At 43.8% G+C, this 27813-nt stretch overlaps 1 protein-coding gene and 1 long non-coding RNA gene across 4 annotated transcripts in view; one reads left to right on the forward strand and one right to left on the reverse strand.

Annotated features, from left to right (window-relative positions):
* Positions 1–465: 465 nt before the first annotated feature.
* Positions 466–1704, reverse strand: LOC112630092. Its single transcript, XR_003120811.1, has 2 exons — positions 1479–1704; positions 466–966 (listed from the first exon to the last, which is right to left on the reverse strand). It is a non-coding gene; the product is annotated as an uncharacterized LOC112630092 (long non-coding RNA).
* A 1147-nt stretch (positions 1705–2851) lies between these two features.
* The window catches only part of RBPMS (RNA binding protein, mRNA processing factor), a 191442-nt gene continuing 166480 nt past the window's right edge, over positions 2852–27813 (forward strand). Inside the window, exon 1 of one of the 3 annotated variants that reach the window (XM_025394222.1) lies at positions 2852–3527. In XM_025394222.1, coding sequence (XP_025250007.1) covers positions 3462–3527 — 66 coding nt within the window. In that variant the 5' untranslated portion in view covers positions 2852–3461. The remainder of the gene's footprint in view (positions 3528–27813) is intronic. The other 2 variants (XM_025394223.1, XM_025394221.1) reach the window with 2 other exon arrangements.

Here is a 27813-nt window from a genome sequence, read left to right on the forward strand (position 1 = left end):
TCATTTATTAAAAAATAACTGAGTGCCTCCTATGTGTTGGGCACTGTCTAGATGCTGGGAATACAACAGTGAATAAGCCAGACAAGGATCCTCTCCTGGAACTTATTTTTGTTTTTTTGTGACAGTTTCACTCTTGTTGCCCAAGCTGGAGTGCAATGGCGCAATCTTGGCTCACTGCAACCTCTGCCTCCCGGGTTCAAGCAATTCTCCTGCCTCAGCCTCCCGAGTAGCTGCTATTATAGGCGTGTGCCACCACACCCAGCTAATTTTTTTGTATTTTTAGTAGAACCGGGGTTTCATCATGTTAGCCAGGCTGGTCTCGAACTCCTGACCTCATGTGTTCGGCCCACCTCGGCCTCCCAAAGTGCTGGGATTACAGGCATGAGCCACCGTGCCCCGGCTGGAACTTATTTTTGTTTCTTATCCCAGAGATTTTTGACTTTTAACAATGGACAAAGTCCTGGCTTGGCTTAAAGACAAAGGAACCAGATTCTTTATTTGGAATTAAGCCATGCTTCCCTGGGTGGGGATAGGAGAGGTTCTCCAGGCATCCTGATATCACACAACGTAGTCCACCTGCTCCCAAGTGAAGTCTGAGTGGAACTATTGACTACATTGTCATTTTTGTTGGGCCCATGCCAGGCTCCAAGAAGACCATGCCCTTCTGTGGACTACCCTCCATAACAGGCAAGAATGGCCAAAGACACAGTGCTAGCATCATGGGCCACCACGGGGTCCTAAGACCACCACTCACCTATTATTGCTCGGGAAGACATTGCCCCCTCGTGGTTCCTCATGTAATTGAGGGAGAAGCTGGCAGTGCAAAGGGCTGCCAGTTAAGGCAATCAATACATCCAAACACGTGCAAACTTTCCAGATTCACTGTAGCCTTGTCTCTTCTGAATGTCTTGGGTTGCAATTTCAATAGACTTGGTTTATTTTCATCCAGGATACATGTTTGTTCCCCTTAGAGAGAAATCACATTATGACAGCAATTAAAAAACATCTTTTCCCTATGGAAATCTTCCTGTTTCAAAATCTCCAAACCCCCAAGATAAACCCAGTATGTAAATCTAAGTATCACTACTGTTTTTCTCATAATGCCCTTAAAGCAAATATTTTCCTCGCTTTCCATAATCGGAAAGAGGATTCTGAGAGTATCTTGGCTCCATACCACTTTATTTTTTTGTCTTTTCTTTTTTTCCCCTCTTTGTGGAGAACAGGGTCTCACTATGTTGCCCAGACAGGTCTTGAACTCCTGGGCTCAAGCAATCTTCTTTCCTCTATCTTCCTAAGTGCCGAGATTCCAAGCGTGAGCCACCGTACTGCTTTAAACTCCCTAAAGGGAGGGTCCTTATCTGCAACGCCCACAGCCGCCCCCCCCCTCCCCATCCCCAGCAGCACTTAAATCAGTATAAAGAATGTCTGCTGGGGGGTGGGGAGAAACAGTTAAGCAAATACTGTAGTTAGAAACTTACTGGTGCAGGACAGGAGCAGCAGGCTGGGTCGGAGAATTCCTGGGAGTAAGAAGTGGGGCAAAACCCACTGATACATGGAGTTCCACATTTATACATTTGTAGCAGTCAAATCTAAGAGTTTAACACAGTGGTTCCAGACGGTAATTCCATCAGTTTGGGAGGCCAAAAGCGGGAGGATCACTTGAGGCCAGGAGTTCGAGATCCGCCTGGGCAACAAAGTGAGACCCTCATTTTTCTAAAAAAAAAAACAAAACAAAACAAAAAACCAGAAGCTTAAACGATCGAGTATTGGAAAAGCTTTCTGAGGCCCGGGAAAAATGGAAGTTTCCTTAATAATAATGTTAGCTTCCATGTATTGTAAACCTAAACGAAGCAAGAATGAATACTGGGTGCTGTACATAGTTCTATCAACCTACAATCTCGAAAACGCTAGGAGACACATTCAGCTGCTCCCATTTAACGGATGAGGAAACAAGTACGCAATCCTGAAGTTGGTGCAAAGCCCAGGCCCCCTTTCTTCTTCAAGCGTGCTTTCAGCCTCTGAAATTCCTCCGTGTGGACCCCGAGCTCTGCCTGCAATGAGGAATATTCACTTTGCCAACAAATATTTGAGTGCCTACTATACACCCGCTAGCTCGTTTAAATAGCCGTGGGATTAAAAAGATAAATAGGGTAAGTTTGTGGTTTTTTCTTCCAGGAAGGAGCTTTCTGAAGGGTGAGGGAGAGGCCAGGTAAACAATCCCAGAACAGTCGGGTGAGAGTTGGGAGAGGAGTCGGGGGCCGCGGGACGCCCAGGAAGCGAAGCGGGGAAGGCTCCGGGCGCGTCGCAGGACCCGCGCTGGAGATGGGTTTGAAGCCCTGTCCTGAAAAAGCCGGCCCGGAGGGGGCTGTCCCCGGTGTCCCTCGAGTTCTCATCCTGTCATTCAAGCAGCAGGGGAAGAACCGGGTCTGGCTCGGGAAGGGTGGGCTTAGGGCCAGGGGTGCAAATCCCTTGGTAAAAGCCGGCAAACAAAAGTCGCACACATCCCAGCTCCCGGTCCTGGCCCCGGCTGGGCAGGGTCCCCGAAGTCCCGGGGCGCGCAGACGCCGGGGCCCCCGGGGGCCGAGGGAACGGCAGGACCCGACCTCCCCTGCCCTCGGCCTCCAGGGCCCTCGCCCTCTGACCAACCGCCGAGTCGGGGGCTGGGGTCGCCGCTTCCGCCCGCGGCCCGCGGCCCCTCCCCGGCGCGCGCCATCCGGCCGCCGGCCCCTCCTCCCGCGGGGGGCTCCGTCCCGCGCCCTGTCCCTCCGGGCTGCAGCCGGCAGCCCACGTCCAGGGAGGGCGGAGGGAGGAGGAGAGGCGCGGAGAGGAGGGAGGGGAGAGGGGAGGGAGGAAGACGAGAGAAAGGGAGCTGCTTCCATCCCGGACTTCCCAGAGCCTGCCTGGAGCGCGCACTCAGCGGCTCTCGGGTCCCAGCGTCCCAGCCGCCGCCCGCGCCTCTCCGCCCCGCTCCTCCTCCTCTTCCTCCTCCTCCTCTTCCTCCTCCTCCTCCTCCTCTCTAGGCACCCCCGTCCCCTCCTTCCAGCGGCTGCAGCCCCCAGCCCCAACTCTCTGCGCTTACTCCTGGGACGCGCGTCCTCGCCCCATCCTTTGCTTCCTTCCTTCCTTCTTCCTTCCTCCCCTGGCTCCCGCCCTCCCTCTCCAGGTCGCCCTCCCGGGGCCCGATTGTCTCGGTGCCCCGCTCTCGGCCCGCGCCCTGCCCCGTCTCTCCCTCGTACTTCCTGAGTCGCCCGCCGCTGCCGTCGCAGTCTCGCCGCGGGAGCCCCAGCCCGAGCCCGAGCCCGAGCCCGACAGCCACTGCCCCGGCTCCAGCTCCAGCCCCGCAGCCCGCGGCGCCCGCCCGAGGGAGCCCCGGCGCCCGGGGAAGGCTACAGTGGGCGAGCGCGCCCTCGCCCAGCCCCGCGCCCCAGCCCTGCCCGGCCCGGCGAGGAAGGACCGGGAAGATGAACAACGGCGGCAAAGCCGAGAAGGAGAACACCCCGAGCGAGGCCAACCTTCAGGAGGAGGAGGTACTGGGCGGCTCGGTGCAGTGGCGGGGGCAATCCGGGACCCAGTGCGGACTGCCGGCGGGGCGCGGGCGCGGGCCCGGGGCGCGGCGGTGGAAGGTTTAGGCATGGCCCGTGTCCCGGACGCAGCCCCGCAGTGTGGCCCGGGGAGGGTGGATCTCGGGAAAGTGTGTTTTTGTGTCCACGCGCGTCTGCGGGCCCCAAATTGCGTAACTGTAAGGACTTTTCGGAGACTTTTGTAAGTATAATGCTCAGCTTTGTTTGCCCGGGATTTAAAAAGTGGAACCGAGAGCTGACTCCTGGGTGACCTCAGATGATCGGGACTCGGAGGGTCAGGACTTAGGGCTGGGGCTGGAAATTGTGTGTGGATTCAGGGTAGCGGGGGGCAGTTTAAGGAAGAAACTCGGGGAAAAGTTTTCATTAAAAGATACCTCTGTTCCCTGCCCCCTCCCTTTCCGTGTTAAAAGTTCTTGGTGAAATATCTTTCTAGCCGAGGGTTTTTGGATTAATAGATAACTCATCAGCCACATTCTTCTCTGCTGAGTCAAAGACCCCGAACCTGGACGGTGAACGCTTGCGAATTTAGGGCCGTGCAGATGAGGGGAGCAGAATAAGAGGGTTAAAAACGCAGCAATTCACCAAATGCTCATCGAGGATACTTTTATAGGACTTTGACTTCTGAGCACGCATTTTAGGTGGTGCGTCCTCACGATGAAAGTTTTGTGACTGCGGAGCGTTCCTTCGGTGGAAACAAAATTGAGTAGATGTGGTCAGAAGGGGAGTCGGACTCAGGAACAAACGTTTCAGAATTCAGTAGTAGGATATTTGTGGTATCCTACCAAATGACTGTTTCTGCAGGTACATTATCTGGAGTCCAAGAAATTACTTCTGGCGTACTTTTTAATGTCACACACAGTTGAGTTCTTAACATTCTAGAGGAACTTGAGAGTGTGGGCAGATGCAGGAAAGTGCATGTCTCAATATGACCCGAAAAGATTCACACAGGTATTGCATCCTGATATAGGTGAACACAGAAGGTAAACGGATTCTAAAGCGTTAGGATGTTGAGATCATTGTTGAGACACTGTTGTGTGCAAACTTCAATTCTGATAGTGAAACCAAAATTGCAGAGGAATTAATACATACAAGTCCTCTGCACATTGTCCACTTGGAAAATGGGAACTATTTAGGTGGAGAAGGTAGAGGAGCGAGACTATGCCGAACAGTGCAAAATAGGAGATTTTACTCTCTTACCCAGTTGTATGGTAGTGAAAACCTAGATGAGTTGCAGTCAGTCAAAAATTGCTTTCTCACCCGAGGACATTTTCTATTTTATTATAAAAGACTATTTGAAGAGTTGTTTACATGCATGTTTTCTAATTACAAGTGTAGGAATGCTACTGGCGTTTCTTTTTTCAAAGCAATGGAGAGTTGAATGGTATGTTCTGACTTTTTTTCTTGAACTTTACTGGCTGCTTTGCTATTTATTTTCCCTACCACTTAAAAAAATTTAAAAATAATGCTTTTTTAAATTTGCTTTTTTAGGAATTACTATAGTTAACTAATTCACTTACCATATCAAAATAATTATCGCTTCAGAAATCTTCCTATTTCAGCTAAATGTGCAATCTGTTTGCTTCTCAGGGTTAGAATATTATATCAAACCATCTTTCTTTATTTATTCAGTTGAGAACACTTTTTTTTTTCCTTTTGGTAGGTAGCAAAAGAGGTTCAATGTCCTAAAAATCATACCCACTTAAAATTAAGTATAGAAAAGGCACATTTTTCCGCTTGACCCATCTTAACAGCTGCCAGGACCGAGGGATTGCCTGCCCTGTTCCTGGACGCTCCTCTGTCCTTGCGAGGTTGTGTGTAATAATTGCTGTATAATCGCGGACCATTGCAGTATGGTTGCTGCCTCTTACTTGTCCTGTTACCTGACAGTGTTCTTTTTCAGGTAGGAATGGCATGTGGCTCCAGAAAGTATCGATATTTTTAGCAAAACACTTGTTATATAAAAAATAAGGGGACTGGTAGGAAGATTTCAGAACCCAAGTTGTCCAAGAGATGTCGTGACAAAACAGATAAGACTGTGAAGAGAGGGGGGTTTATAATGTCAGAAATTCAGGAAAAGAAACTAAGGTGGCCTGAATGATCCGGGTAATTTTGCCTTAATTTCCTATTTTTGGTTTATATTTTGTTCTTGAAAAATACTCTTACCCTCTTTTTTGTTTTTTTTCTTTCTAACCCTGAAAGCCACAATTAAAATAAATAGGGTATTTGGTAAGTGCCATAAATGAGCCCGGCATTACACAAAACCACTACATTGACCCTTTCCCTGCCCACCCATCGCATCAGCAACTTGCTCTTAAACACATTTAAAAACCTTGGCAGTGGACTCCGGTAAACAGAACACACACATACAACATATATATATATATATATATATATATATATATATATATACATATATATATACACACACACACACACATAATGACAAGAGAGGAAAAATGTGTTTTGTTGTAATTTCTGGTGGCCATTGAACTGACATGGAAAAATGAGTCCAATCGTCATTAAGGGAAAATAGTTTATTTCACAGATCATGAGGGTGGTTTCGGCTTTCTCCACATTGTAGAATCCAGGTTTGTTTTTTTCTGTGTTTCTAGTTTTGAAATGAATTCCTTTTATCAACTAGTGTATTTTAGCGCTTTTGAGAGTTTCTAATGCTTACCCTGAAATAATTGTGCTGAAATGCCTCTTTGGTTCTAATTGTATAGAATGAACAGTTCAGGATCTAGGAGAATTTTTGCAGCTTTTTAAGGTTGGACGTTTTTGAGAACTTGGGCAGAACATGTATTAATACTTCTACTTTAGATAGCATTGAAAACTTTGAGGAAAAATAATTTTAGGATTTGGCTAGCCAGTTGTGTAAGACAGATGATACATTTAGCTTTCTGGTTTTTAATGTATTATTACATTAAATACGTGTATAATACACGTAAAATGTATTATGCGTGTGTGTCCCCTAAGCAAGTTGTCCTGTAAAGACTAATCAGTTGTCAAAATCTCAGATTTACAAGGTTTGTTTATATATGTTTAGAGTATCATACCGTTTCTTATATTTTACAATTGATAAAATGATTCCTAGAATTTCTCTAATTTTGCAATCAGACTTTATAAAAATTAATATATAAGTAATAGATCCATAATTGTCTTGGCTAATCAGTTATAATTTGAGTTTAAAGTATTTTCAAATATATGAAGACCTTTTCTGTCTTATAGCTAGAAGTAACTTATTTGTTGGTCACTGAATTTTCAAAATAGAAATTTAGATTAAATATGTGATTTGGTTTTTATTTCTACTTTTATGCATGTCATTGAGTACTTTTCAGGCCGATTATAAAACATCTTTAAAAGGCCTTTTATTATATTGAAGCTCTGGTGTTAATTTCTCCTTAAATTGCTTTGAATTGACTTGTACTTATAGTAAAACTAAAGAAGCAAAAAACATGGAAGTGTTGGAATATTGATCAAAAAAGATGTGCAGAAATCATATAAAGTCAGTTCTTCAGAGGTTAATACAAACCTTTACTTTGCATTCCTTCTTTTAAAGTGTTTACTAATTTTGCCAAAATATTGGGGTTGTAAAGAAAATTGTTTCTTACAGTTGCTACAGAGAGGGTAATGTCAGTATCAGGCAACCTCAAATTTTCATTGAGCATTAAAGTCAGTCTACATTATGACTTCAGGAAGGTACAGAATGGTTTTATACAGTTTAACCAAGATTGGGGATCTCTGTTATTCCGAGTCCAATAGTCCAATTCAATGCAATAAACATATATTTCAGTTGTAGAATAGGATTTGGTGACAACTGATGCTCCATGACCCCTGCCAGTACGGCATGCACTTTTGAGTTATTTTTTCAGTAGCGGTTTAAACATTTCCCTGATAAACCCTTGCGTGCGTCTGCAGGCTTCTTCGTTGCCAGTGGCGTTTAGTTTTCAGATGGGTAGTTTAGAAGGGATAGAAGCTCTTTTCTGGAGATGCTTTCATATGATTTTTGTAGGTTCATATTAATTTTTGCTTTACAGATGAAAGTGTTCAGTGCTGGTGATAAGGCAATAAAGTGGGTACTTTTGTGCAGAGCAGTGGTGATATAAATTAGTGCGGCTTTTCAGAAAGGACTGACACCGTCAAAATGTGTTCAGGCCCTTTGATTTAGTACTTTTATTTTTAGAAATTTACCCTAAGGAAACAGTATCAAAGATTTATATATAGGAATGATTTTTGCAGAGTGACTTATGACAGTGACAATTCGGAGACACTCTGTATCTAACATACAGAAATTGCTAACGAAATCATTGTGTAATTCCAGAAGGGGGAATATTATGCAGCCACTAAAGGTTCCGTTTTTAAAGAGAAAAACACATGGGTTATAAAATATGTATTATATATAAATACATATTTGTTATGTATTATACATATGTAGTTACATACTATTTTCTGTGTTCTGGAGGTCAGAAACCTGAAGTCAAGGTGTTGGCAGGGCCACCATGCTCTCTAAAGGCTGGAGAGGAGAACCTGTCCTTACCTCTGAGCTTCAGTGACTCCAGACATTCTGAAGACTATATTTGTATTCTCATGTTGTAATATTAAATGAAAAGAACTGATTTTAAAGTTTTATACTGTGTGATGCCAGTTCTCCAATAAATATATATTCATAAAACCAAACATTAATAAAATGTATCTGATAGATTACAGGTCATTGCTGTTTACTTTCTGATGCTTTTCAGTGTTTAAGTTTTCTAAAATGACCGTGTGAACAAAAAGAATGAAATGTTTTTGCTTTGAGGGTTTCCTTGAAATTGTGATATTCACAAAACCAAGGTTGGTCACGTTTAGTTTTGCTCACAAGCCTAGTGGCGAGAATCAGGCCTGCCTTGTTCCTCAGACATAGTGGTCCTTACTACTATTAGTATTTCTCTTACTCATTGCCTTATCCTGATTATGTTAGTGATCTTCAGCTGCTCTGCTGTTGTGATGCTCTTCCAGAGTCCATCCTTACACTACACTGCTGGGCCCTCCAATGCCATGAATCCTTCAGTGCTACTTGGTACTCCACAAAGTCAAGTGCGCACATGGCTTTTGGGATTGCCCTCACCTACCTGTATACTGTGATCCCTTTGCTTCAGCCTCGGTCGCCTTCTTCTGTTTTCTTAATCTAGTCTAAGCTGCTTTCAAGCCAGGATTCAAGTTTTTCAGCCTACATTTTTGCAAGATCCCCCTTGCCTGAATGTCCCATCTCATAGAGATGATTTTTCTTTAGAATTTCAGTAAATCACATTCTGTTATGTCCATTTAACTCCTGGTTATTATTTTTTCAGGTATTTGTTTTGTATGGGTCTATGCCATTTTACAGTATTCGCAATGTTCAACACCTACCCCGGCACCAGGTAAATCCCCTCTGTACACATCCACACTTACATATATACACATATATGATTCTTTGTAAATGTATATGAAATAGCCTTATCGGTGAGGTTGGTGATTATGAGTTTGTATAGGTAATCTGTTAAGAAGCAGCCACTCGTTTAATGTTGAGGATCCCTTCTGCACTCTGCACTGGGAGTTAGAGAAGGCGTGGATGGATCGGCTGGAAAATTACTTCCATCCCTTTGTCATCAGAAGCCTCCATTTGCCAGCACAGGTGAGCCTGCCTGGTCCATCAGATAGCCACTGTCAGTGTGGGACTGCTTGTCCCAAGGTGCATTTGAATTTTCACCATTAGAATTTGGTTTCTGCTGTGGAATTCCATTTGACCTTTTGGATGAGGGCTTCTAGAAACCTTGGTTAGATGGAAGAGCACGGAGCTCCCTGTGTTCCCAAACAAGCCTGCTCTGTGTGACAGCCACTTTGGAATGTTTGTGTTCAGTTTCATTTGGCACCTTAGTGTCTGCCTGGGGGTAGGGGAAAGGGAATGCAAATGTTCCTCTTGAACAGTGCTTGCTTTGGTCAAAGAAAAAAACTTAGGAAGGAATGAGGAGAATGAACCTTAATAGCTGGTGCAGAAGTGGCTGCATAGCTCAGTGGGCTTGAGGCCATCTGGGACCAGGTATTTAAAATGGATGCTATGTTGGTATGAAGGTGTCAATTCCATGCCACTGGTGGGGATGAGCTTACTTGTCATATGGGGATAACTCCTTGCACTCACATTCCTATCTTTAAAAGTGTACCAGGAGATTATTTTAAACAATTTTATTGCCCTGTATTGTGTCTGTTTGGGGGTGGAGGTGGGAGGTCCTTGATAGTATCTGAAACGTGAAGCTGAGTAAAGGGGATATGTTTGTGGTATCAGAAGAAAGCTGCCTGGCTTGTCAGTGTTGCCGATAGCAGGAAAAAGGAAATACTGAAATCTTTAGCCTGCAGAATGGTCAGAAATCTTTTTATCTTTTCACTAAATAAATAATTATCGCCTTTTATTGGGTATTTACTATGTGCCAAGCACTCTTCATGTATTATCTTATTTCAGCCTCACAACAAGCTGATGAAGGGATGATGATGATTGTGTTCCTTTGATGGGGAAGTGGCTGAAGCAGTGAAAAGCTATGGAGCCAGGGTCTTCATGTGCAGATTCTAGGGATGCCAAGATCTGAGGGAGGCAGTTCCTGTCTGAAAGTGGCTCACAGTTTAATGGTGATGCCTCTGTGTAAGCAAACAGGTGGATAAACAAGCACGGGATTCAATTAGAGGTAGTTGTTTGAGTTGAGCACGGCCAACCCTGCAAGGGAAGGGATGGAGCTGTGTCATAGAAAGCTTTAAAGAAGTTTGAAGAGTCTCTTCTTTAAAGACGACATATGAGCTAAACCTCAGTTAAGATTCTAACTGATGAGAAAAGGATTCAGACAGTGGGGAAGAGATGGACTAGGCAAGAAATTCGCTCTGTGAATGAACACAGGCTTCAAAAGACCCTTTTGGGGAAGAGCAAGCAAGGCATGGCAGGAGAGAAGAAGGGGAGGGAAGAAGGGGGAGGGGGCATTGGCCCACAGTGGGTAGAGGAGCTGCCTCTGCACTAGGGAATTGGACTCTGTCCTCTGATGGGGCACCGGGGTGGATGTGCCCCAGAAGGCAGCATTCTAGGATGTCCCAATGGGCAGGGGGATGCGGCGAATTTTGGAAAAGTTGTTGAGAACCATTCTTGCAGTGAGGTTTCTGCTTCAAGAGCCCTGGTCTCAAAAGTGAGGCAGCAGCCTGGCCATGACAGCTGAGGCAGAGATGCCAGGTGTTCGGGGCCTTGATAACTGTCAGATGTGCGGGAGAGAAAGCAAGGAGACAGCCTGGCAGCCTCTGGGTTTCTCCTTCGGGTGACTAGCTAAGTGGCAGTTGTATTTGTAGGAATAGAAAATAGAGATGGGGAAAGGGTAAGAAAAGAAGGTACCTAAGAGATGAAGATGTTATTGAGTCTGGGGTGCAAAGGAGAGGTCTGATCTTGAAATGCAATTTTCAGAACAATTCAAGAACATGGAGCTGATAATTGAAAATGTGCATACTGGGAGTGAGTACCCAGAAAATGGAATTCATACTTTTTAGGAAACCTTGTGAGGGTTAGCAAGGAAAGAGATACAAAATTTAGTGAAAATTTGGAGTAATGTTAAAAAGTGTTTGAGAAAGGGAGAGAATTGAAAATAATCAGGAAAAATGGGGAAACTTTAAAAAATTAATTTAGGAACATAAAAATGTATTACATATAATCTGCCTGTTTCTGAAGGGTTTGGTATACTTAGCCATTGGAAAGCCTGAAGGGGAGCTTAGAAAAATCTGGTATATGGTATTTCTCATATGCTTTTTTTTGCTTTGATCAAAACTCAGGAATCTGTTTATCTCTCAAACTTGCCATTAATTCCCAGGCTTTTACTTCTCCAACTCTTCATTTGCCAACCCTGCACCTAAAAGGAAAGATCAAGCTACCATAAAATCTGGAGAGGCGTGAGTTTTTTTACAGGATAAAATTTCTAAGTTGCTTTTATCTTTCTTGACTTTATTGGGGAAAAAGAAGAGTAGGATGAGCTTTTGGTCAGCAGCCCAAAGACATCTAATCTGTGGGTCATATTTTCATTTTCTTCTTTTTTTTCTTTTGAGATGGAGTCGAGTGCAGTGGTGCCATCTCACTGCAATCTCTGCTACCTGGATTCAAGCAATTCTCCTGCCTTAGCCTCCTGAGTAGCTGGGACTACAGGCACACACCACCACACCTAGCTAATTTTTGTATTTTTAGTAGAGACGGGGATTTCACCATGTTGGTCAGGTTGGTCTCAAACTCTTGACCTCAGGTGATCCACCCGCCTCGGCCTCCCAAAGTACTGGGATTACAGGCATGAGACATCATGCCCGGCCATATTTTCATTTTATTCAATTTATACTTTAAAAATTTGCTGCCTTTTTCAGCCCAGCTAAGTGTCAGCTCAAAGTAGTCCAGGAACTTAAAAAGAAAACAACTTGCATTTGTGTTTCTCTTAGGTTTTAACTCTGCTGCACCTATTATGGTGCATGTTGTGTAAATGCTAAAGAGAAAAAGGAAATGGCAGTAATAAATGCCAATCGCACCAGGAAGATGGATTCAAATTCCAGGTTGTAATACAGTATTGTTAACACAAATTTAAAATGCAAAGGGAATGTTTAGGCAGTTCCATTGTGTCAGCCTCTAGGATTTTGCAAAGGTATGAGACATCTGAGAATCTCCAAAATGAGGTCTGGCTCACCAACCTCTGCAAATAAGTTATAGGACAACTTTACTTTTAATTAAGTTTTATTTCTCATGACTTGATTTTTTTGTGACGTTCCTCTGAATTTCCCAGATCCTCGTGTCACTGGGGTAGATAGGCTGGCAGTGGCCAACGTTGTTCTAAGAGAAATCCTAAAGACTACCCATTTTTTTTTTCTTGAATCCACAGGATCCTGTTTTGTGAAAATTCCTCTTACGCCCACCTATAGGATAGACAGTGGAGGCCCCCCTGGGAGAAAGTGTACACAGAAAGTGCTATCTAATTACAGAAGCAGCAGAATTTCCTTTGTGCTCAGAGGGGAAGTGCTACAAAAGTGTAATTACTTTACCCAGCATGTGTGATTTACGGGACTTAAAATGTGTGAGTTTCCAAAGAGGCATCTGTTTTTAAATACAGTATCCCTCCCAGCCAGGCAGGATGTGTTTGGGGAGGTGGGAGTGAGGACATGCACTTCCGTCCTGTGCCTGCTGCAGGATGCCTGGTGACGGGACTGAAACCGCTGGTACTTGCTGCCCCTCAGGGTCTTGCTTATCTGAGTAGAAGGAAGAAAATCAGCAAAGGGCTGGAATCTAGTCAGCTACTCCCAGACCGATCATCCACTGCTTTCCTCTTACCTTCCCACACTGAATTCTTTTTCCAGGACCTCCAAGACTTTTCCCAGTAATAAGTAAAATAATTATTAGAGTGAACCCTGAGACCATTCTTAGCATTTCTTTTTCTTTTCTTTTCTTTTTTTTTTACGTGTTTTTATTTGAGATGGAGTCTTGTGGTGTTGCCCAGGCTGGTCTTAAACTCCTGGGTTCAAGCGATCCTCCTGCCTCGGCCTCCCAAAGTGCTGAGATTACAGAGGAGACCATTTTTGTTGCGCAAATTTCCTTGTCAGTCTTCTCCTAATATGCATAAGAAAATCAGTGGGATCACTGATCTTGAAGATCAGGTGCAGTGACTGGGCCGGGTGGCTCACACTTAGCACTTCATGAGGCTAGCGCTTTAGGAGGCTGAGGCAGGCAGATCAGTTGAGCCCAGGAGTTCGAGACCAGCCGGGGCAACACGGCAAAACCCCATCTCTGCAAAAAAGTTAGCCAGGCATGGTGGCGTGTGCCTGTAGTCCCAGCTACTTAGGAGGCTGAAGTGGGAGGATTCCCTGAGCTTGGGGAGGTCGGGGCTGCTGTGAGCCATGATCGCATCACTGCACTCCAGCTTGGACAAAGTGAGACTCAGTTTCCAAAAAAAAAAAAAAAAAAAAAAGACCAGGTGCATATCCAGATGTAATCAAACCTGTAAAAACACTTAACGGATTTTGCATATTAACGGATGGATTAAACATTTATGGAGCTGGTGTCTACTCTGCTTTTAACATTGCTCTTTGACAAACCATGTGAAGTGTTGCCATCCCATGTTTTGGGATAAGAAAGCTGAGGCTCTGAGAGATTAAGTAATTGGTCTGAGGTTTTACAGCTGGTGGATAGGAGCTTAAAATTCTCCAGTGGCATATGAGGTTCATGTGATCCGGGCCCTGCTGGTTTCTCTGACCTCATCTGCCAAGAATCACAGCCTCATTCATTATGCTCCAGCTGCCTGGGCTTTCGCTAGGTGTCTCCAACTTGCCAAACTTGTTCCTGCCTCAGGGCCTTTGTGCAAGCCATTCTGTGTGCCCGGAAAGCCCTACACTCAGACTTACCAGCCTCATCCTTGCCATTCATTTAGATCTCAATTCAGATGTCACCCCAGGGAGACCTTTGACCTCCAAGTTTAAAGCAGGCTTATATTCCCAACCCTTTTATTTTCCAAATAGTACTTCTTACCTCCTGACATTGCCTTATATGCTTATTGTACTTTCCCGGTACCCTTGGAATGTACCTCCCTGGCAGCAGAGACTTGCCTGCCTTGTTTAACACTGTGCAAACCTCAGGTGCCTAGGACGATGCCCAGAACTGTCCAATACGTTTTTTTGTGTGTGTGAATTGACTAGAATGTAAATCTGCTTGACAAAGACCGAAGCCTGTCCGATACACTGTGTCATCATAAACCTTTTTCAGCAGTTTTCAGATTAAACTTTGTATTTCTGCCTTGAAGATGATCATTTCTGGTCCCCATCCCCACTTTATTACAAACAAAACCACAGTTGTCATCTGGCATCCTTTAAGCTAAGTGTTGTTCAGAAGGTAAGTGATAAAGCCCTTGTAGGGGAATGCAGCAGTTTTTCACACATAAACAAATCCTTCCTTTTGTCCTCTTAGAATGGGAAACCTATTACAAATTCCACAGAACCAGGAGAGGGATGTGGGTCTGGTGTATAGGGAATGCGAAAGCACAAGTAGGGCAAGGTGAATTTGATTCCTGTTTTCCAGATGTGACTGTTAGCTTGTTAAGGTTACTGTTAATAACCCAGGTGGAATTGATTTGGAGATAGACTTACCACTTCTGATCCTGTGATTGGGTCTAGCCTCCAGCTCAATATACCTTCCTCAATTTGCCTACAAGAGGAAAAAGATCTGAAGCTCAGCATAATGCTGGCTTTAGCCGGAAGAATCCAGCCTTTAAGCCATCTCTGTGTAGCCATGAAGGACCTAATCTGCCTTGTGAGCCTTTATGGGGCCACCTCACAGCCACAATTTATGCCCACGTGTGTCAGCCTCACAGACTCAGGAGCTGTTTCTATTCATTGTAAAGCAGACCAGATGACATTTCAGGATGAAAGAAATAGAAGTCGTCATTACATAGGGCATCAGGCTTACAAGTCACCTGTTAGTTGAGCAGACTAGTTAGTGCACTGATGAAAATGCAGACCATTGGATTATCCTCATTTATAACATTTATGTCACACTTGACCTTCAACAAACTTGGTTAACTTTACCATCATCCGTTACCTGATAGTCTCAGAACCAATAGTATATAAATCCTTATAGAAGTTAGTTCTTGACCAATCAATTCATGAGTATTCTTTTTTCTCTCTCATTATCTTTGTTTCTGAGGGATCTAGGACAAGCCACTGAAGCTGCTTGTCTTTGACAAGTCATTTTAATCTGTTACCTTAACTAAAAGGTAGGGATTGTATGTATAGACAACGCCTGTTGTGCATTAAAAGAACCGTAAATCTCATTTTTCCACTTTCATTCTGCTTTCCATTTCCCCGTTGTGATGCAGAAAGCTGCCGTGGCGTGCCAAGACACATCCCGGGTGGGCTGTTTTGGGGGAATGGTTTTAATTTTAAGCCTTTTAAGTGAAAACCCTTAGACCTTGCCTCTGTTTTGTTAAATTACGATTCTAACAAAATAAGCCAAAATGAGTGAAGCACTAGACTTTGGAAACTCCTTCCTGAATATTTGAAAAGATCTCCTTGAGACTGCTTTCCTTACCTGAAGTTGTTTTGTTTTTTCCTAAGCAAATGAGTGCCTCTCCTTGGGAACTGGGTGGGAGTCTCTGGGTGTGAGAGAACGGCAGGAAATGACCCTTTCTAAACAAAAGGACTCTTTAAGGCCTATCCTGAGTCTTTGTGTTTTGAGGAGGGGTTATGCAGAAAACCAGAGCTAGGAAATGAATCTCTGCATTAGCCATTCGAATGGGGGAAGGGAGAATGGAGAACATTGTCTCCCTGCACGCCCTCCCAAGTATCTAATACCAGGGGACACGTACTGTGAGATCCAAAGAAGTGCAAAAAAGACCCTGGGAGCCGAGGTAGTTCTTCAGGAGTGCGTGGCTTCAAGTCCCCTATAGGAAAGAAAGAACCAGGTTGGGCAGAATGATACCCAATGTGATGTTCTGGGTATCAGCTTTAACCTGGGCTTTCAGAATTTGTTTGAAAAAGCTCATGACCAACAGAATGCAGAAGTAAGTACAAAATGAAGAAAGTATAAGAGGGGTTTTGTAGGATCTATTTGTCATATGTATTTTTTTTTTTTTTTCTCGCTCTGTCACCCAGCCTGGAGTGTAGTGGTGTGATCTCAGCACACTGCAACCTTTGCCTCCTGGGTTCAAGCGATTCTCCTGACTCAGCCTTCTGATTAGCTGGAGTTACAGGTGCCTGCCACCGTGCCCGGCTAATTTTTTTTAATTTTTAGTAGAGATGAGGTTTCACTATGTTGGCCAGGCTGGTCTTGAACTCTGCTGATCTCAAGTGATCCGCCCGCCTCGGCCTCCCAAAGTGCTGAGATTACAGTGCCCGGCCCATATATATGTTTGTGATAGATTTACTATATATATCTTTATGATCTGTTTATCCATAGGTAGAAGTTAGAGTGTTATGATTTTCTAATAAATACCCAGTAAATAAATCAAAGATTTGAATTGCTGTGTTAATGAGAAAATGAACTTTGAGGAATGCAGGTCCCTTTAAATGATCAGGTCCTAAATGATCAGGTCCAGAGGGACTTTAAAATGACACCACAGTCACATCCTACTCCCCTCTAGAGCTACATATTCACCTCTCTGTGTTCACTGTTGTTGCTACAAGTAGCTGTAAATTAACCTAATAATGCCGCACTGGACACTGTAACTCACTCTATAGTTTAACAATGTAGATAGCCAATCACTAATCAGTGTAATTTGTGTAAACCAATGAGAATTCCTGGTAAACAACTTTATATCAGCCCACTCCCTTGTCCCTCCTCCTTTTTTTTTTTTTTTTTTTGCCTTTAAAAAGCCACTTGTAACTAGTTTTTAATTGGAATGTATATTCAGGGCACCCATGCTCCTGGGTTGCAATCTTCAAGCTTGGCCGAAATAAACTCTATATTAATTTTGCCTCACCTTTTATGGTGCTATCAACTTCTTTTCTAAATCTAAGCTGAAGAGGGAATTAGTAATCATTGCTGAGCGAGGTAGTGGGCCTGTGATGAAGAAATGTCGGGCCTTGCCCTGCAGTGGAATGTTCCCTCCTCTCCTCACTTCAAAGTGACCATTCATTGTATCAGTATTTGCGCAAGGCGATCCCAGATTTAAAATGCTAGAAAAGGGGATAGGTCTTATCAAAATTATTTTGCTTTTATAAATTCTTGCTGTCTTGGAGCGATGAACTTCTCTGCTCTCCCAGGGACACTGCAGTTTTTTTTTCAAGGAATATAAATCACTAATAATTAGAAACACACGTCTTGTTGAAAATAGTTTTGTGGTTTACTTTGTTTTCAGAACTTGAAAACGACAAACGTCTTTTCTAAGAAAAAGCATTGTTTGTTACACCACCACTGTTTGTAGACTTTTCATTGTAACTATTTTTAGAAAGGATGGCTCATGTGTTTGGTGGGGACTGTGTGTTGAGGGTAGGGGGCTGGTTTATTTACTTCACAGCACCAGATGCTTTACAGAATTGAAGATAAGATTAAAGCTGCAACTCAGATCCCATTATGAAAGAGTTTTGTTTATATATTAAAGGCTTGGAAGACTCTTTATCTTAGATATGAAGCCAGCAGTGCAGTATTCAAAAGAGATGTGATTATTTTAAGTTCCAGAGTTGATAGGGAAAAGTTATTCTCACTGAAAATCCCAGTGTCTGAAGTGTTGGTAAGTTTTCTTCATTTTCTTTTCTTTTTTTTTTTGAGACAGAGTCTTGCTGTGTTGCCCACGCTAGAGTGCAGTGGTGTACCTCTGCCTCCCAGGTTCAAGCAATTGTCCTGCCTCAGCCTCCGAGTAGCTGGGACTACAGGCGCATGCCACCACCCCCAGCTAACTCTTGTATTTTTAGTAGAGACGGGGTTTCACTATGTTGGTCAGGCTGGTGTTGAACTCCTGACCTCAGGTGATCTGCCTGCCTCAGCCTCCCAAAGTGCTAGGATTACACACGTGAGTCGCTGCACCCGGCCATTTTCTTCATTTCTTTTTTTTTTTTTTTTGCGGGGGGATGAAGTCTTGCTGTATTTCCCAGGCTGGAGTGCAGTGGTGCGATCTCACCTCATTGTAACCTCCGCCTTGGGTATTCAAGCTGTTCTGCTTCAGCCTCCCAAGTAGCTGGAATTACAGGCACATGCCACCACACCTGGGTAATTTTTTTGTATTTTTAGTAGAGATGAGGTTTCACCATGTTGGCCGGGCTGGTCTTGAACCCCTGACCTCAAGTGATTCCCCGCCCCCTCCCCAGCCTCCCAAAGTGCTGGGATTACAGGCCTGAGCTACCATGCCCGGCCCTCATTTTCTTAATACATTGTTTAAACTCCTGATTTGAGAAAGGTTAATGTATAACATAACAATTGGTAAGATACCAATTTACAAATATGGAAATATATATTAATTTAGATTCATTTAGAGGAGGCGGTATATGGTATACAATTGGCATATGTTTTTCATTCTTAAAGTATCAGTTATTTTCCTGTTATTATCTGTGGTAACATTGCTTGTATTTTTGTTGTTGTTGTTGAGACGGAGTCTGGCTCTGTTGCCCAGGCTGGAGTGCAGTGGCATGATCCCTGCTCACTGTAACCTCTGCCTCCAGGGTTCAAGAGATTCTCCTGCCTCAGCCTCCCGAGTACCTGGGACTACAGGTGACTGCTACCACACCCAGCTAATTTTTGTAGTTTTAGCAGAGATGGGGTTTCACTATGTTGACCAGGCTGGTCTCAAACTCCTGACCTCAGGTGATCCACCCACCTTGGCCTCCCAAAGTGCTGGATTACAGGCATGAGCCACCACCCCCAGTTGCATTGATTGTATTTTTAAAAGATAAAAAAAAAAAAGTGTGATCCATTCTCTAAGCTGCTCGCCACCATGCAATATTGAGAGTCAGAAGAATGGCTCTCAGATCCTGTGCATTAAGAACTGTTTGTGTATCAGCCTTCTAAAGCATGGCGAATAAGACAACATATGCAGTGGAGACAGGTTTCCTGGGATCATTTGTGGTCGAGATGGATTCAGGAATGTAGTGTGTCTGATTTTATTGGGTGCAGCAACTGCTTTTTCTATAGCTCTTGGTATTCATGTAACTGATGGTTAACCCCGAATCAAAGTGAAAATGTCCTGAGCAGGCATGTTTGTCCATTCTCTCCATGTTCTTAAATCATCAAAGGGAAGTTCTTGCCCTTTGCAAGACCAGCATCTGTTGCCATTTGGTCATAGTGCACCCAGCCTGCTGACTCTGTATCTTCAAAACAAAAACAAAAGCCAGTAGGGAGGGAGCAAAGACTCCAAAGTGCTGTGGGGCTTTGGAATACTGTGAGTTTCTGATTGTGGTAAATGTACATCCAAGATGTTTTAACCATTAACTGTCCCCTCTTCTACATTCCATTAAACCCCACTGGCCTTTAATCAACATGAGAATTTCTCTTGTGATATCCTGGATTGTGATTAGATAGATAGAGGAGTCCTATTGGTGTGAGCTTACCTTGAAGTCAATGGAAAACTGTTATTTTTCCTTTTTTTTGTTTTTTTGAGACGGAGTTTTGCTCTTGTTGCCCAGGCTGGAGTGCAATGGCACGATCTCAGCTCACCACAGCCTCTGCCTCCTGGGTTCAAGCGATTCTCCTGCCTCAACCTCCGGAGTAGCTGGGATTACAGGCATGCGCCACCACACCCGGCTCATTTTGTATTTTTAGAAGAGACGGGGTTTCTCCATGTTGGTCAGGCTGGTCTCGAACTCCCGACCTCAGGTCATCTGCCCGCCTTGGCCTCCCAAAGAAAAGTGTTGTTTTTCCGTCTACTGATACTAAAGTCAGCCCAGGCAAAGCCTGGGTGCTGCTCCGTGCAGGAGACTCAGGAATGGAAATGTAGCAGATTGACCTGGGACCGTCCTCCCTGAAAGAGGTGTCAGTACTCTGACATCTCGCCACATAACTCCAAAGCCCTGTACTTTCCAAACTGACATTGCAATCATAGTCTTTAGAACGCTTGCTGTAAATACCTTTTCTCCCTCCCCACACCTAATGGATTAATTTTTAGTCTTATAAATTAGGAAATTTCTCATATAGGGCTGAGATAAAGAGTAAGTGTTATTGTTCATGTAAAGCCCTGAAATAGTTTGCCTTTATCAAAAGCTCTAGGGTATTTTCGCAGGTCTTTCGTTGTACTAAAAATGTGCAGAACTACCTTCTACCCCAGGTGGTCCTCGGCAGAGCTTCTGTGTGGAGCAGAAAGTTTTCTCCTGGGATATTTTTGCCTATTTTAAGCCCTGTCTTACGCTTATTTCTGTTGGTCATTTCTCCCAGCATTTCTTAAAGGAAAGATAGTAATGTATTGCTTCTATTTTAGGGATTAAAAGAATGATAAATGTATGAGGTGTTTAATATTTTATATTTTATATTGAAATTTTTATATTTTATATTTTATATTTTTATATTTTATATTTTAAATTGAAACTACCAAGATTCATAAGCTGTTTGTTCATCTAATTGGATCACATTGTGTTCAAGTTTCTATTCACTGTTTTTGTTTTTTAAAATACAATCTTAGTTACCCTTTCTCTCCTCACCCCCATTAGCAAACACAAGTAAGCAAAAAAGAAAAGATTAAAAAAGGAAACAATTCTATAACTCCCCCACAACCAGTGTTAATACCTCACTGTCCTTTACATGTTCTTTTCTCTGTGTGTGCACACATGCATATATTTGAACAAAAATGAGATCATAATAAGTTTTCCATTTATTTCACTTGAAAGTATGTTATGAACATCTTTGCTTGCCATTGGATACATTTCTCTCTCTGTTTTTTGATTTGTCATCTTGCTGTGTCCTCCAGGTTGGAGTGCAGTGGCGCAATGCGATCATAGCTCACTGCAGCTTTGAACTCCTGACCTCAAGCGATCCTCAACACCTCAGCCTCCCAAGCAGCTGGGACTACAAGTGTGCACCACTATGCCTGGCTAAGTTTTTCTGTTTTTTCTGTAGAGACGCAGTCTCATTTTGTTGCCCAGCCTGGTCTCAAGCTCTTGGCCTCAGGTGATCCTCCTGCCTCAACCTCCCAAAGTGTTAGGATTACAGGCATGAGTCTTTGCATCTGGCCAATTGGATACATTTCTGCAGCCAGATTTTAAATTCTTCCTATTGTGCTGTATTATGGATGTGCCTTAATGTATTTGACCCACCCCTTATTATTGGGCTTATTATTGAACATATTTCCAGCTTAAGTGATATAAACAATGCTGTACATCCTCCTAGCTAAATCTGTGTATACACCCTTAGTGATTTCCTTAGCTTCAACTCTTAGAAGTGGAATTTCTGGGTCAAAGGGCATGCATTCTTTTAAAGATATTTGATGTTTATTGCCAAATCTTCTCTAGAACACTGTACTAACTCCCATTCGTACTAAGATGATCAGCGGGCCCATTCCCTGCATCCTCTGCCCCTGCCATTCAAAAATGTCCGAAGATGGCTCCCTCACTGTGGAGTTTTTCATATTTGTGTTCCATCTGTGATGCACAATTAATATTCCAGCCTCATCTGTACAACACCTGGATGTTACATAGTGACTTTTTTTTAACCTCATTTGAAGACATATCCCAGTTGTTTCTCATACTTCGCTGGGTACAAAAATGCTTAGCAGATAATTTCTGGGGGTGTCATTCTTGTGTTTATCGGGCACCATGAAGTGTGTTGATTTTTGTGTGTTAGGTGCTTGCTATATTTTTCTGGCTATTAATGTCTGACGAGGCCAGTATTTCAGGTGTTCTGAGTGCATGTACAGAATTTGAGTCAGCTCTAACATTTGTCAGGTAGAGCAATAACACTGCCAGTTAAAACTTTATTTTAGATGCATCCTGATTTCACAGATGTTACAGTGTGGAAACATGTCTCAGAATCGGTGCATATATTATTCTCTTACCTGCTTTTCTGGTCACAAGGTTGGTTTGCTCTTGAGGTGAGAACAGAGACAGTCTGGTCAGTTTGACATAAGTTTTGGTGGACAGTGAGCCAAGTACATCCTTGGAAAGAATTTTATAATTACAGTTGAATCAACAATGCCTTTTTTTTTTTTTTTTTTTTTTTGGAGACAGGGTCTCTGTCTGTCACCCAGGGTGTGGAGTGCAGTAGCATGATCAGAGCCCACTGTAACCTCAACCTCCTGGGCTCAAGCGATCCTCCCACCTCAACCTCCTGAGTAGCTGGGACCACAGAGCTATGTCACCACACCCTGCTAATTTTTTTTTTTTGAGACAAAGTTTCACCCTTGTTACCCAGGATGGAGTGCAGTGGCACTACCTTGGCTCACTGCAACAGCACCATCTTGGCTCACTGCAACCTCCACCTCCCGGGTTCAAGTGATCCACCTGCCTCAGCCTCCCAAATTTCTGGGATTACAGGCTCCTGCCACCATCCCCGGCTAATTGGTCTATTTTTAGTAGAGATGGGGTTTCACCATGTTGGACAGGCTAATCTTGAACACCTGACCTCAGGTGATCTGCCTGCCTCAGCCTCCCAAAGTTCTGGGATTATAGGCGTGAGCCACCACGCCTGGCTCACCCTGCTAATTTTTAAATTTTTTTGTGGAGATGGGGTCACACTCCATTTCTCAGACTTTTCTCCAACTCCTGGCCTCAGGCAATCCTCTTGCCTTGACGTCCCAAAGTGTTGAGACTTACAGGCATGAGCTACCATGCTTTGCCCCACAATGCCTTTTATTAGGTGGAGGCCGTGGTGTATATCTCCTTGTGAAAATGATCCTTTTCCTCCTCCTTCAAATTGAGGATGCTGCCTTGGCGCTCCAGCATGTTGCAGCTCCTTATTACTCAGGGTGGAGGAGAGACCATTCAGGGCAATCGCATCTTTCCTGGAGGGGCTGTTTTCACTGTGGATGCCCACAACATACCAAGAGTCAAATCCTATCTGAGGAGTGTAGCTCCGGTCTCCCCGTGTGGGCAGGGCAATCACCATTAACCCTAGCCCACAGGCCTCCTTAATTGTTAACAGACATTCTGAGAAGTGCACGCCCTCCACAAAGCCTACACACATGTGTTCGAGTGTGACTCTAGGAAATGAGCAGATGTAATGGAAACCTCAGTATTGACTCATCCGATTGTTACATATGAGTGGAATTTGCATCTCATTTAGTGTTTATTTCAGTAGATTCCAATTGAGGTCATGGAGTGCTAAATTTATATGCATCATAGCACCTTTCTCAAAGGAATTGGGAACTCTTTTGCAAAATAAAAGATGTCTTCTTTTCCTTTAGCTCTTGGTTTTGTTTGGCAGATGGTGTAGGTGAAGAGAACATTAGTTGTGGAAGAGGTATGTGTGACTCCCTTGGGCATAGTCATTGATATTTGTTAAAGACGGCTGAGAGTCTGTTTTCTTGGCCTTTCTAGGGGATGGAGAAGTCGTTACTGAGAAGCAGTTTTCTTGCCTTCTTGGAAAGACCTCAGTCAGCACAGGAGACAATGGGAGAATAACATTTGATCCTACTTAAATGGACAACATTGTGTAATATGGGTGGAGAGGGCTTAGAAATTCAGTACGAGATCAGTGTGGACCAGAATAAAAGGCTTTGAGAAAGAAAGGTGGACCTTGAGGAACTGGTAATATTTAAATAGAAATGGGTACTGGGTTAGGAGAGTTTCACCATCATAAAAGTTTGGGGCCTGGCGTGGTGGCCCATATCTGCAATTCCAGCACTTTGGGAGGTGGAGGCTGAGGTGGGAGGATTGCTTGAGGCTAGAAGTTCGAGACCAGCCTGGGGAACATAATGAGATGCTGCCTCTATAAAAAGTAAAAAAAAAAAAAAAAGATTGGCAGGCATAGTGGTGTGTGCCTGTAGTCCCATCTACTTGGGAGGCTGAGGTGGGAAGATCGCTTGAGCCCAGGAGGTCAAGTCTGCAGTGAGCTGTGGTCATGTCATTGCACTCTAGCCTGGACAACAGAGTGAGGCCCTATCACTTAAAAAAAAAAAAAAAAAAAAAGTTTGAAAGTAGGAATGAATGTAGCACATTTACAGGAGCAGGGAAAAGCTATCTCTATTACTTTTTGATGAATGAATTGTATGTATTTGGGGATATTTTAAAGAATTTTTAAGTTGGGCACCGTCCTCATGCTTGTAATCCCAGCACTTTGGGAGACTAAGTGGGAGGATTACTTGAGCCCGGGAGTTCGAGACTAGCCTGGGCAACATGGTAAAACCCTGTCTCTACAAAATATACAAAAATTAGCCAGGTGTGGCGGCGTGCATCTGTAGTCCCAGCTATCAGGAGGCCGAGATGGGAGGATCAGGATCACTTGAGCCCAGGAGGTCAGAGCCACGGTGAGCCATGATTGCGCCACTGCACTCAGCCTGGGCTGCAGAACAGGACCCTGACTCAAAAGAAAAAAAAAAAAAAAAAAGAATTATAATTTGTCAATGTCATTGGTTTTCCAATCAGGCCTGTTCCACAGGTGATTGATATACAACCAGCGAAGAAGTTAGACACCTGCAGAACTCAATGCCAGTGAGCTAAGTCTTTTTTTTTTTTTCCAACTCATTTTGGGTCCTAGGTATGCAAGGCCATGCAAGCTGTTCAGATTACCATACTGGAAAAATAAGGATTTTTTTCTTTGGTTATTCTTCCTTAACTTTCTTTTTTATTCCAGCAGGGTGCAGTGGCTTACTGCAACCTCTGCCTCCTGGGCTCAAGCAATTTTCCCATCTCAGCCTCCCGAAAAGCAGTCGCGTGCCACCAAACCCAGCTAATTTTTGTATTTTTAGTAGAGACGGGGTTTGACCATGTTGCCCAGGCTGGTCTTGAACTCCTGAGCTCAGTGATCGTCCCCGCTCAGCCTCTCAAAGTACTGGGATTACAAGCGTGAGTCACCATGCCCGGCCTTAACTTTCTGGATGAAGCCATTTACTCCATAACTTTGCTTATTTTTTCCTGTTTTTTTTTTTTTTTTTGGTGGGGGAGTGCTTCTTTATTCTGCCTCTTCAGAACAGCATGGCTGTTTATCAGCCATGGTGACTCTTAGCTGAATGTGTAATTCCTAGATGATCCTAGTCATCCCAAAGGTACTCAACTCCTACTTGGATTAGTCCCTGCTGGTGCAGTGAGCAGCAAACAGACATTGTCCTTGATCATCCTGGAAGTTACAGTGTAGTTGGAAGTGTATATTAAACAGTTAAGCACGGATAAATAGAGAATAATAGACTGTAATAAGTGCTAGGGAGGAAGAGTGCAGTCGATGTGAGATCGATAGTTGATGGTCAGGGGGCCTTTTTGACTTTATTCTCAGCACTGTTCACATCACTGGGTGTGAACTCGGTCATCTTCACTGTGCTGTGGGATAGTTATCCACCACCGCTCCTCCCAATAGAGGAGGAACTGAGGCTCAGTGAGTTGAATTAACTTGCCATGGGTCACAGCTAATAAATAACAGAGCCTGGGTTTGGACCTGGTCAGTTAGTTCAAAATCCATCAATTTCACTAGACCTCACTGCCAGTTTAGAGGTACTAGAGAAGTTTACTTCAAGGGAACAAGAGTTCTCTTCCTTAGGCCCATATTGCTCAGGATCCTGTCTCCCTAAACAGAAGAGCTTGCAACACAGGACTTGTGTAAGCCTTCGGCGATCAGTAATGTGGAAACTAATCTTGTCAAGATGACCAGTTACAGGATCCCTAGTTTAAGAAAATCTAAATGGCCTTGGGCTTCCTCTTGCCAAAATCTAGTCTTTTCTACTTCTTCCATCCTACCTGTCTAGACCCTTAAGTTAGACACCCAGAACCTCAGTGGACTCTGCCCACCCTTAGTCCATCTAACACGAATGGCAGATTCCTTTTCCAAAGGCGCTACTCTAGCTGGGCACGGTGGCTTATGCCAGCAATTCGGCACTTTGGGAGGCTGAGGCAGGTGGATAACCTAAGGCCAGGAGTTTGAGACCAGCCTGGCCAACATGGCGAAACCCTGTCTCTACTAAAAATACAAAAATTAGCCTAGTATGGTGGCAGGTGCCTGTAATCCCAGCTACTTGGAAGGGTGAGGCAGGAGAATCACTTGAACCTGGGAGGAGAGGGTTGCAGTAAGCCAAGGTCATACCACTACACTCCAGCCTGGGCAGCAGAACAAGACTCTGTCTCAAAAACAAAACAAACAAAAATCAAAGGCTCTACTCCATAAATCAGTTGCACCGAAAAACATTTGGAGGCTCCTTGATCAAAGATTTGATGTATGTGAAAGTGTTCTGAAGACAGTAGAGTGCTGTATAGTTGCACACCACCATGTTTTGGTGATAGTAAGATCCAATTTTGAGAAATAATTCTCTCATCTCAAAATTCAAATTAAAAAGTGTATAATTGAATAGTTCTTAGAATATTCAGAGCTGTGGAACCATCACCACTATCTAATTTTAGAACATTTTGTCAACCCCTGAAAAAAATCCCAAATCCATTAACCAATCAGTCACCCTTTCCTCCTCTCCCTAACCCAAAGCAACTGCGAATCTGCCTTTTTTCCTCTATGGATTTGCCTGTTTCGGACGTTTCATGCAAATGGAATGATACAAGATTGGTCTTTTGGCTTTTTTCACTTAGCATCATGTTTTCAAGGCTCATCCATCTTATAGCATGAGTTAGTACCTTTCCCATTATTTGAGTGATATCGCTGGTGTGTGGATGTGCCATGTTTTGCTTGTCCATTCATCTGTTCACATATATTTGGGTTGTTGACACTTTGTAGATGTCAGTCTGTTCTTACAAAGCATTCCACCTCCGGGTCCCTCAATGTCTAGTGCCTAGAGTGTGTTTTTTTTTTTTTTTTTTTTTTTTTGAGATAGAGTTTTGCTCTTGTTGCCCAGGCTACACTGCAATGGTGTGATCTCAGCTCACTGCAACCTCTGCCTCCTGGCTTCAAGTGGTGCTCCTGCCTCAGCCTCCCACGTAGCTGGGATTACAGGTGTGAGCCACCATGCCCGGCTAATTTTGTATTTTTAGTAGAGAAGGGATTTCTCCATGTTGGTCAGGCAGGCCTCGAACTCCCAACCTCAGGTGATCTGCCTGTCTTGGCCTCCCGAAGTGCTGGGATTACAGGTGTGAGCCACCATGCCCAGCCTAGAGTGTTTTCTTTAATCTTCTCCAGTTACTTCAACTTTTTTTCTGTCCAAGCTTATCTTTTGGGCTTTACCCCAGCAGGACTATTGAGTCAGTTACTGACTTAGCACAGTGAATATGCATCCTAATCCATTCTTTATTTTTTATTTTATTTTATTTTTGAGATGGAGTCTCACTCTGTTGCCAGGCTGGAGTGCAGTGGCACGATGTTGGCGCACTGCAACCTCCGACTCCCTGGCTCAAGCGATTCTCCTGCCTCAGACTTCCGAGTAGCTGGGATTATAGGCAAACACCACCACGCCCAGCTAATTTTTGTAGTTTTAGTAGAGACGGGGTTTCACCATGTTGGCCAGGTCTTGATCTCCTGACCTTGTGATCTGCCTGCCTTGGCCTCCCAAAGTGCTGGGATTACAGGCATGAGCCACCGCACCTAGCCTTACTTACATTCTTTTATGTGTCTACATGTATTCACTTGGATGTTGAGCTCCGTTTTTCAAAAGACAATTCATCCAACAAGTGTATATTGAATACCTACTGTGTGCCTGGCACTAGTTGGCAGTTGGAATAAATTAGTGAACAAAGC

This window comes from Theropithecus gelada, chromosome 8, assembly GCF_003255815.1.
Source record: "Theropithecus gelada isolate Dixy chromosome 8, Tgel_1.0, whole genome shotgun sequence".
NCBI classification, from domain to species: domain Eukaryota; kingdom Metazoa; phylum Chordata; class Mammalia; order Primates; family Cercopithecidae; genus Theropithecus; species Theropithecus gelada.